Below are 11,331 nucleotides of genomic sequence, written 5' to 3'. Positions count from 1 at the left end.
GGTGTAGTCTCAGTCCTAGTGAAGGTATGTCAGTCTGTGGTGTAGTCTCAGTCCTAGTGAAGGTATGTCAGTCTGTGGTGTAGTCTCAGTCCTAGTGAAGGTATGTCAGTCTGTGGTGTAGTCTCAGTCCTAGTGAAGGTATGTCAGTCTGTGGTGTAGTCTCAGTCCTAGTGAAGGTATGTCAGTCTGTGGTGTAGTCTCAGTCCTAGTGAAGGTATGTCAGTCTGTGGTGTAGTCTCAGTCCTGGTGAAGGTATGTCAGTCTGTGGTGTAGTCTCAGTCCTGGTGAAGGTACGTCAGTCTGTGGTGTAGTCTCAGTCCTGGTGAAGGTATGTCAGTCTGTGGTGTAGTCTCAGTCCTAGTGAAGGTATGTCAGTCTGTGGTGTAGTCTCAGTCCTAGTGAAGGTATGTCAGTCTGTGGTGTAGTCTCAGTCCTAGTGAAGGTATGTCAGTCTGTGGTGTAGTCTCAGTCCTAGTGAAGGTATGTCAGTCTGTGGTGTGGTCTCAGTCCTAGTGAAGGTATGTAAGTCTGTGGTGTGGTCTCAGTCCTAGTGAAGGTATGTCAGTCTGTGGTGTGGCCTCAGCTTTAAAGTGCAGATCATACTTGTTTGGTTTGTTGTCGTCTTTTTATGTCTGGTTCTTCTTTTGGAATGATTCCAACTACCCCTTTCCCTCTCTCCCTCCCTCCTTCAGTAGTCCTCCACCCATCCATTCTCCATGATGAAAGCATCGATGACCTCTTTCATGGCCAGATTAGGAATCAGCTGGTCTTGAGTCAGAGGGCTGCGTGTCACCGGGTCAAAATGGCCCACTCGCTGCAAACATAAGAACAAAGACAGTTAGGATCCTATGGGAGACATAACACCCTTAATAGCAGGGCTGAAAGTACATTTCATTTCTTCCTGGTACAGAACCTCCTGACCAACAGAATGTATGAGCCTGATCAGAGAATTACACCCCTCTCGTCTTCTACGCTGCTGCTACTCTGTTACCATCTATGCATCGTCACTTTAATAACTCTACATACATGTACATATTACCTCAATTACCTCGACACCGGTGCCCCCGCACATTGACTCTGTACCGGTACCCCCTGTATATAGCCCCACTATTCCATGTGTAACTCTGTGTTGTTGTCTGTTTACACTGCTATGCTTTATCTTGGCCAGGTCACAGTTGTAAATGAGAACATGTTCTCAACTGGCCTACCTGGTTAAATAAAGGTGAAACAAAAAATAAACAAAATAAAAAATTGTTATTTACTGCTGCTCTTCAATTATTTGTTATTCTTATCTCTTACTTTTTTGTGTGGTATTTTCTTAGAACTGCATTGTTTGTTAAGACCTTGTAAGTAAGCATTTCACTGTAAGGTCTACATCTGTTGTTTTGGTGGATGTGACAAATGTGATTTGATTTGAATCCCTATTAATTCAATAGCATCTCTGTTGGCCTAGTCGTAAAGATGTGTCATTTAACATGTATGACCTTTTATTGTGGCATAAACACAAACAGTTATGATGTTTTCATCTGATTGTCAAGCCATCACTTGAAAAGGGCTGCTTTACTAATAGGCTACCAGCCTGCGTTCATCCACTCACAGTATATTTCAGTTCCAGCCTGCGTTCATCCACTCACAGTATATTTCAGTTCCAGCCTCCAAACAGTGGTGAATGGAAAGAAGCATCTGTGCCATAAAGCCGCAGAAAGTCTGATGACATTCTCTCTTTGTCATTAGGACAGAATGTATGTGTCCACTGCTGACCGTGCGTGTCTCGGTGTCGGCCACTCATCTCTACTTTGGCAAAATGTCTTCGTCCAACCACATCGCATTTTCATGTCTCATGTCTCTGACATGCTGTAATGATAGTGGTGTAATAGCATACAGTTCTTGACTTGTTTTAATTATTGTTGAGATAGGGTCATGTTTTACCGGAACAACATACCCCCACTATAGATTTTGCAGGGACACCGTACCGGACCATACCGCCTTACATTCACCCCTGCTTAATACTTAATAATACTACCACAAAAATGATGTGTAACTATTCTTTTACATGGGTTGTGGGAGGCAACATCCAGGTTGTTCCAGTTTAACATGTCTGTACGTAACAGAACGTCAGTTTGGCATAGAGGAACTACTTCACTGCCTACATCAATACCTGATCACTACTTTATCCGCTTGAATACAATACTAAATAGTAGCTAGCAAGATGGCAATCACTTAGGTTATTTTTAATGAGTGCATTTCGCAAGTGTCTAGTTTGCATCAACTACCTCCACTAAAACCATTGCAAAGGTTTTGCCTTCAAATTTTGGTTTCAAATCATGACGTTTTGGCATGTCTGCCTCGTGATTTGCTGGGAGAGTTGTCTGTCTGAAGAGGACCCACCCCAGAATTTTTTTCTCCACCTTATCAAGTATGCCGTAAGAGCCCATCTTTCAAACCTGACCCAGTCACTGCTGTTGCCTAGGGTCAGGTTTGATGAGGTCAGGTTTGATGAGGTCAGGTTTGATGAGGTCAGGGTCAGGTTTGATGAGGTCAGGTTTGATGAGGTCAGGGTCAGGTTTGATGAGGTTAAGGGTCAGGTTTGATGAGGTCAGGTTTGATGAGGTCAGGGTCAGGTTTGATGAGACTAATCCTTACCTGTAGGTGCTCCTCGATGTCTTTGCGGTCGTAAGTGATCCCACTGGGTGTAATGCAGGGCTCCCTCATCAACTCAAAGCTGATCTTTCCACACAGGTAGTCTGGGATCTCCCTCTTCTGTTAAACAAACATAGGTTATCACTAAATAGCCATGTTAGAACAGATGTATACTGTAGTAACATATTTTAGTGTCTTGTACATTCGGACCTGGTATTTGTTATTAATGAAGGGTTTGGGTTCAGATTGTTTAAGGGTTTAGGAATAGAGAGTTGTTTCTAGTATGGCCAGAGTGATAGCCATCAAACACAAACCATTGATTATGTATGGGCTAGTGATGAGTTCCAAACCCCTAACCCCTACTCCACAGCAGACTAGCCGCTCCTCTAAATCTGAGAGGATTGGACAGGTGGAAGCAATTTGGAATCATTTTCACCCAGCCAATCAGAAGACTAGATGAAACTTGTATTTACATCTCCCTTTTACTCTCCTCCTTCTCAAAAACCATTGGATGGGAAGGTTAGAGGGGAGGGACCTCTGACCTTCTCATCCAATAGGTGTTCAGACAGAGGTGAGGAAAGGGGAGAGGAAGAATCAAAGAAATGCAACAGAGATTTTCCCTCTGATCCTGTATCCAGCAGGAAGCAGTAGAGCACTCACCTTCCTCTTCTCATCCAGTTGAGAGAAGAGCTCCTCCATGTCTGACAGGTGCTTGTCCTGTAGAGAAATGTGACACCTAAATTAACATGACTTTATTCATCAATTGTACACAAGGTCCAACCAAAATCTTACTTCCGCTTTATCCCAACTCCTCCGAAAGACACACATACATGCAATAAGCTAGATTAAGACCAAACCCGATTTAAACAGGTTTAAAACATGTTCTGTTGCAGAGGCATCACGCCCATAGGGGACACAGGGGCACGTACCCATAGGGGACACAGAGGCATCGTGCCCATAGGGGACACAGGGTAACGTGCCCATAGGGGACACAGGGGCATCATGCCCATAGGGGACACAGGGGCATCATGCCCATAGGGGACACAGGGGCATCATGCCCATAGGGGACACAGGGGCATCATGCCCATAGGGGACACAGGGGCATCATGCCCATAGGGGACACAGGGGCATCATGCCCATAGGGGACACAGGGGCATCATGCCCATAGGGGACACAGGGGCACGTGCCCATAGGGGACACAGGGGCACGTGCCCATAGGGGACACAGGGGCATCATGCCCATAGGGGACACAGGGGCATCATGCCCATAGGGGACACAGGGGCATCATGCCCATAGGGGACACAGGGGCATCATGCCCATAGGGGACACAGGGGCATCATGCCCATAGGGGACACAGGGGCATCATGCCCATAGGGGACACAGAGGCATCATGCCCATAGGGGACACAGGGGCACGTGCCCATAGGGGACACAGGGGCATCATGCCCATAGGGGACACAGAGGCATCATGCCCATAGGGGACACAGGGGCACATGCCCATAGGGGACACAGGGGCATCACGCCCATAGGGGACACAGGGGCATCACGCCCATAGGGGACACAGGGGCATCACGCCCATAGGGGACACAGGGGCACGTGCCCATAGGGGAACGTGCCCATAGGGGACACAGAGGCATCACGCCCATAGGGGACACAGAGGCATCACGCCCATAGGGGACACAGAGGCATCACGCCCATAGGGGACACAGGGGCACGTGCCCATAGGGGACACAGGGGCACGTGCCCATAGGGGACACAGAGGCATCACGCCCATAGGGGACACAGAGGCATCACGCCCATAGGGGACACAGAGGCATCACGCCCATAGGGGACACAGAGGCATCACGCCCATAGGGGACACAGAGGCATCACGCCCATAGGGGACACAGGGGCACGTGCCCATAGGGGACACAGAGGCATCACGCCCATAGGGGACACAGAGGCATCACGCCCATAGGGGACACAGAGGCATCACGCCCATAGGGGACACAGAGGCATCACGCCCATAGGGGACACAGAGGCATCACGCCCATAGGGGACACAGAGGCATCACGCCCATAGGGGACACAGGGGCACGTACCCATAGGGGACACAGAGGCATCACGCCCATAGGGGACACAGAGGCATCACGCCCATAGGGGACACAGGGGCACGTGCCCATAGGGGACACAGGGGCAAGTGCCCATAGGGGACACAGAGGCATCACGCCCATAGGGGACACAGAGGCATCACGCCCATAGGAGACACAGAGGCATCATGCCCATAGGGGACACAGGGGCATCATGCCCATAGGGGACAAAGGGGCATCATGCCCATAGGGGACAAAGGGGCATCATGCCCATAGGAGACACAGAGGCATCACGCCCATAGGGGACACAGGGGCATCACGCCCATAGGGGACACAGGGGCATCACGCCCATAGGGGACACAGAGGCACGTACCCATAGGGGACACAGAGGCATCACGCCCATAGGGGACACAGAGGCATCACGCCCATAGGGGACACAGAGGCATCACGCCCATAGGGGACACAGAGGCATCACGCCCATAGGAGACACAGGGGCATCACGCCCATAGGGGACACAGGGGCATCACGCCCATAGGAGACACAGGGGCATCACGCCCATAGGAGACACAGAGGCATCACGCCCATAGGGGACACAGGGGCATCACGCCCATAGGGGACACAGGGGCATCACGCCCATAGGGGACACAGGGGCATCACGCCCATAGGGGACACAGGGGCATCACGCCCATAGGGGACACAGGGGCATCACGCCCATAGGGGACACAGGGGCATCACGCCCATAGGGGACACAGGGGCATCACGCCCATAGGGGACACAGGGGCATCACGCCCATAGGGGACACAGGGGCATCACGCCCATAGGGGACACAGAGGCACGTGCCCATAGGGGACACAGAGGCACGTGCCCACTCAGATTTGTCCTGTAAAAAGTAAAAATAATTTTTATATATATATAGGGAGGGAAAAAAAAACAGATCTTGATTAGTAAGGTTGTGTTAACATGTCTTTGGTTTAGCCAATGAAAACCCTTTAGTTGTTTAACCATTTCTCGTAACCTAGGCTACGAGAGCATTCTAAACAGAATGTGGGTAAGTGCTTATTTTTCCTATTGTTATTTGTTTATACCCTGCGTCTTTGGACGTTAGCTGGATGTTCGTACACTTGGTTTAGGACTCACGTGTTTGGAGGGGAACTTAGTGAGGTCGTGTCGGCTTCTGCATTCCTCCGACTTGGCGTCTTGGTCCTCTCTGCTGTCATCCAGTTCCCTGAGGATAGGACCAAAGTCATCAGCCAACCAACCACTTCAGCCAACCAAGGCTTAACTTACTGCAATATAAATGGATAGGATGGATTGTAGGCCTATAAATGGATGGACTAACTGGTTTTACACACCAACCACAGTTGGTGAATTTTTAAACATTTTTTATTTTAAAAATATATTTTAAAAAAAACTTTCCCAGAGTGACGCCAAGCACACAGTTAATTAACAGTAATCTAGAGCATGGTGCTTGCAACATCAGGATAGTGGGTTTGATTCCCGGGACCACCGGGCATGAAAAGTATATGCCCGCATGGCTGCTTTGGTTGAAAGGGTCTGCCAAATGGCATATATTATTATTATATTAATGCCCCCTACTGTTAGAGACGTTCTACCAACAAGGCTGGGAGAATGCAGTGGTTTCCCACTGACTAATGGCAATTGATTGTTAAACAACACGTTTATGGTTGTTTCATTTCAACTTGAGTGTTGTGGAAAAACTAAATCAAACTAAATCAAAATGGCTATTCTCTGATTCACAAAGTCAATTCATGCTCTGTAAATCCCCCTCCCAAACCCTACAGTGTTCCCATCACGTGGCTGGAACAGATTCAGATGAGTCTCTATTGTCCTACAAGAGGAGAACCTTAGCTCACACATTATACACACACACAACAGTGGAGGCTGCTGAGGGGAGGACGGGTCATAATAATAGCTGGAATAATAGCTGGAACGGTGTGATTGGAATGGCATCAAACATGCTGGATACCATTCCATTAGACTCCATTCCAGCCACTAGACTCCACTCCAGCCACTGCTATGAGCCGTCCACTGATACACAACATATATAGAACACACAGCCGGAAACAAACTATAGGTGAGCACAGAATCAAAGAATCTCTCACCTCTCCTTCTCTGCCAGGATGAGTTTGGTGAGATAGGCATGCAGCTCGTTCTCCTGGTTAATGCGCTTCTCCTCGATGCTGTTCCAGCGCTTCTTCTTGGCTATCCGGAGGGCACTGGGAATGTCGTCGCCAAAGTTCAACCGTTGCTCTTTCGCCAGGTTATATGCTGAGGGCCAAATGAAGGAAAGCTATTATTATTAATGATATAATAGTGAAAATTAAGCTTTGCATTATAAATGAGCTGACTTAATCCAATGTCCTGTCAATACTTTTTTTATTAGGACTTAGGCAAGTAACTTATAAATATATTTTGATGTGTGTATCTAGACTCCTGAATGGGAGTGTGTCCGGGATGGGTGCATCTTGATAGTCTTCCTCTCCTCACCTCAATAGTCTAGTAGCTATCTCATCGCAATAGTCTAGTAGCTTCCTCATCTCAATAGTCTAGTAGCTTCCTCTCCTCATCTCAATAGTCTAGTAGCTTCCTCTCCTCATCTCAATAGTCTAGTAGCTTCCTCATCTCAATAGTCTAGTAGCTTCCTCATCTCAATAGTCTAGTAGCTTCCTCTCATCTCAATAGTCTAGTAGCTTCCTCTCCTCATCTCAATAGTCTAGTAGCGGCATCCCGGGTGGCGCAGTGGTTAAGGGCGCTGTACAGCAGCGCAAGCTGTGTCACCAGAGACTCTGGGTTCGCGCCTAGGCTCTGTCTGCCGCGACCAGGAGGTCAGGAGGTGGGGCGACGCACAATTGGCCGGGTTAGGGAGGGTTTGGCCGGTAGGGAAATCCTTGTCTCATCACGCACCAGCGACTCCTGTGGCGGGCCGGGCCAAGGTTGCCAGGTGCACGGTGTTTCCTCCGACACATTGCTGGCACATTGCTGGCTGGCTTCCGGGTTGGAAGCAGTGCGGCTTGGTTGGGTTGTGTATCGGAGAAAGCATGACTTTCAACCTTCGTCTCGCCCGTGAGTTGTAGTGATGAGACAAGATAGTAGCTACTAAACAAATGGATACCACGAAATTGGGGGGAAAAAGGGGTAAAATTCAAAACAAAAAAATCTATAGTCTAGTAGCTTCCTCTCCTCATCTCAATAGTCTAGTAGCTTCCTCTCCTCATCTAAATAGTCTAGTAGCTTCCTCTCCTCGTCTCAACAGTCTAGTAGCTACCTCTTAATTTCCTCTCCTTAATCGACACCGATCTGAAATCCAAAGACTGGTTAACACTAGCTGGTAGATGTATATTGGGAATTTCTTTTGACACTTGTCCAGTTCTTTAAAATGAGTACAGATGAAGGAGAGAAGACATGAGGCCTATGGGACAGGGGGACTACGGGATAGGAGGCCTATTTCGACTAGTGAGATGCACTCCCTCTGTGTCTGGACCCTTGATTGCCACCTTGGTCCCCAGCCCACCTCTCTGCAGGTTGCCGATGGCTTCGTCGTAATTCTCCATCTCCAGGTGACACTGACCCAGGAAGAAGAGGGCCTTGACTGACTGGGGGTCCAGCTCCAGCGCCTGCTTGCAGTCGGCCAGGGCCTTGTCGTGTTGCTGCAGCTTCACGTGGCACAGTGCCCGGTTGGTGTAGTACACAGACACTGAGGGGTTTCGCTTCTGGGGACAAACACATGATTCACTATTTCTATCCCCCTTCCTCACACCCTTATCCCATTCCTAAGTATGCCACGCTTGCACACGCACACACACTCTTCGCTACAAGCGATAGCTGACTTTCTATGTCTCGGAGTGAGGTTACTCATCATGCAAAGTTACAATTTGGGACACTACCTCAGTTCCACCCACACACACTCCACACTCTCTCCCCTTCTCCCGAGGCCTTGTCCTTACGATGGCTTTGCTGTAGCAGGCGGCCGACTCCTGGTACTTGCGGCTGAGGAAGAGGCGGTTGCCCTGCTCCTTCCACTCCTGCGCTGAGACACTCTTCTCAGGGCTGCCCGCCATTTTGTCCGCCGGCCCCGCTGTGGCGGCGGCCTCTCCGCTCTGCTTCCCTATCCTGCTACCCGTGTCTCAGGCCGGGCTGCGGCTGGCTAGGGGGAGAATGCACAAGTTCCAATACATCAATAGTATGGGTGAGGGAAGCAGATGGGAGGAGTTTCATTTGAGGGGTGTTGCTGGTCTACTACTATAAATAGTGATCAAATCAAATCAAAGTTTATTTGTCACATGTGCCGAATACAACAGGTGTAGGTAGACCTTACAGCGAAATGCTTACTTATAGGCTCTAACCAATAGTGCGAAAAAAAGGTGTGTGTGTGTGTGTAGGTAAATAAAGAAATATAGACACCAGTTAGTCAGGGTTATTGAGGTAGTATGTACATGTAGGTATGGTTAAAGTGACTGTGCATATATGATGAGTAGCAGTAGCGTAAAAAGAGGGGTTGGCGGGTGGTGGGACACAATGCAGATAGCCCGGTTAGCCAATGAGCGAGAGCACTGGTTGGTCGGGCCAATTGAGGTAGTATGTACATGAACGTACTGTATAGTTAAAGTGACTATGCACATATGATCAACAGAGAGTAGCAGCAGCGTAAAAGAGGAGTTGCGGGGGGGCACACGATGCAAATAGTCCGGGTAACCATTTGGTTACCTGTTTAGGAGTTTTATGGCTTGGGGGTAAAATCTGTTGAGAAGCCTTTTTGTCCTAGACTTGGCACTCCGGTACCGCTTGCCATGCGGTAGTAGAGAGAACAGTCTATGACTGGGGTGGCTGGGGTCTTTGACAATTTTTAGGGCCTTCCTCTTCCTCCTCTAGAGGTCCTGGATGGCAGGCAGCTTTGCCCCAGTGATGCACTGGGCCGTATGCACTACCCTCTGTAGTGCCTTGCGGTCGGAGGCCGAGCAATTGCCATACCAGGCAGTGATGCAACCGGTCAGGATGTTCTCGATGTTGCAGCTGTAGAACCTTTTGAGGATCTCAGGACCCATGCCAAATCTTTTCAGTTTCCTGAGGGGGAATAGGCTTTGTCGTACTGTCTTCACAACTGTCTTGGAGTGTTTGGACCATTCTAGTTTGTTGTTGATGTGGACACCAAGGAACTTGAAGCTCTCAACCTGCTCCACTACAGCCCCGTCGATGAGAATGGGGACGTGCTCAGTGCTCCTTTTCCTGTAGTCCACAATCATCTCCTTAGTCTTGGTTACGTTGAGGGATAGGTTGTTATTCTGGCACCACCCGGCCAGGTCTCTGACCTCCTCCCTATAGGCTGTCTTGTCGTTGATCAGGCCTACCACTCTTGTCATCAGCAAACTTAAGGATGGTGTTGGAGTCGTGCCTGGCCATGCAGTCATGGGTGATCAGGGAGTACAGGAGGGGACTGAGCACGCACCCCTGGGCAGCTGCAGCGTGGCAGATGTGTTGCTACCTACCCTCACCGCCTGGGGGGCGGCCCGTCAGGAAGTCCATGATCCAGTTGCAGAGGGAGGTGTTTAGTCTCAGATTCCTTAGCTTAATGATGAGCTTTGAGGGAACTATGGTGTTGAACACTGAGCTGTAGTCAATGAACAGCATTCTCACATAGTTGTTCCTTTTGTCCAGGTGGGAAAGGACAGTGTGGAGTGCAATAGAGATTGCATCATCTGTGGATCTGTTTGGGCGGTATGCAAATTGGAGTGGGTCTAGGGTTTCTGGGATAATGGTGATACTGGTGTTGATGTGAGCCATTACCAGCCTTTCAAAGCACTTGATGGCTATGGACGTGAGTGCTACGGGTCTGTAGTCATTTAGGGGTGTAGTCATTCAGGGGTGTTGCCAGTCTACTAGTACAAAAAGTGATTGAGGTGTGTTGCCGGTCTACTCTACTGTAAACAGTGATTGAGGGGTGTTGCCGGTCTACTCTACTGTAAACAGTGATTGAGGGGTGTTGCCAGTCTACTCTACTGTAAACAGTGATTGAGGGGTGTTGCCGGTCTACTCTACTGTAAACAGTGATTGAGGGGTGTTGCCGGTCTACTACTACAAACAGTGACTGTAGCTAATTTGTAGTTAACTAGCACAATGTTTGGATAAAACAACAGGGGCTAGCTTGCTACATCGTTTGATTTGACAGTTGCACTGAAGTAAAGATACAGGAAAAATAGTCAACTCTGGCTAACTGGCAAGCTTCCAAATAGCTGCAAGCATAACGCTAGCTAGTCTGTTACCGTTTCGATGCCCTCCCCTCAGGTAACAAGCGGCCTCTCCGACTTCGCTCTCGTCCTGGTTATGGCCTCCTCCCACACAGCTCGTCTGTCTACCTCTTCCAACGCAGACAATTGAATATTTTTGGAATATAACGTTAGCTAGCTAGCGAACTGCCTAACTATAACGAAAAGCACAGGTATCCAAACATGTGTATAATCAATGTATATTATTTGACAGAGTAGTCTGTAGTATTATTTTAGGTGGGAGGACACGCTAGTGCGTAACCAGCTAACTAGCTAATGTTTTGATACATTTCTGGTAGTCATCGATGATGACGCATTTGTAAACGGAAGTGTTTTCAGTTAA

The 11,331-nt window shown here is 48.8% G+C and overlaps 1 protein-coding gene across 3 annotated transcripts; it reads right to left on the bottom strand.

The window, feature by feature from the left end:
* Nucleotides 1–351: 351 nt before the first annotated feature.
* Nucleotides 352–11,305, bottom strand: LOC110487456 (STIP1 homology and U box-containing protein 1). Of its 3 annotated transcripts, none has more exons than XM_036941891.1 (8): nt 10,986–11,305; nt 8,673–8,872; nt 8,240–8,435; nt 6,831–6,996; nt 5,845–5,932; nt 3,301–3,357; nt 2,644–2,760; nt 352–814 (listed from the first exon to the last, which is right to left on the bottom strand). In XM_036941891.1, the coding sequence occupies exons 2-8, from the start codon at nt 8,784–8,786 to the stop codon at nt 689–691; spliced, it is 864 nt and encodes a 287-aa protein (XP_036797786.1). In that variant the 5' UTR covers nt 8,787–8,872; nt 10,986–11,305; the 3' UTR covers nt 352–688. The 3 variants fall into 3 exon arrangements, with proteins under 3 accessions (XP_036797786.1, XP_036797784.1, XP_036797785.1); XM_036941889.1 differs by having other exon boundaries at nt 8,240–8,438; nt 10,986–11,304; XM_036941890.1 differs by having other exon boundaries at nt 8,240–8,438; nt 11,003–11,304.
* Between the last annotated feature and the right edge of the window lie 26 nt (nt 11,306–11,331).

Source organism: Oncorhynchus mykiss, chromosome 13 (assembly GCF_013265735.2).
Source record: "Oncorhynchus mykiss isolate Arlee chromosome 13, USDA_OmykA_1.1, whole genome shotgun sequence".
In the NCBI taxonomy this organism is placed as follows: Eukaryota; Metazoa; Chordata; class Actinopteri; order Salmoniformes; family Salmonidae; genus Oncorhynchus; species Oncorhynchus mykiss.
This window is presented reverse-complemented; position numbering and strand designations above follow the sequence as displayed.

Bases quoted from the DNA above. Each gene is read 5' to 3' on its own strand.
- LOC110487456 (XM_036941889.1), bottom strand. From the start codon at position 8,786: ATGGCGGGCAGCCCTGAGAAGAGTGTCTCAGCGCAGGAGTGGAAGGAG. The intron at 5,933-6,830 runs GTGAGAGATTCT...TCCTATCCTCAG, and splicing joins ATCCTGGCAGAGAAGGAGAG to GGAACTGGATGACAGCAGAG. The intron at 815-2,643 runs GTAAGGATTAGT...TTATGTTTGCAG, and splicing joins ACATCGAGGAGCACCTACAG to CGAGTGGGCCATTTTGACCC.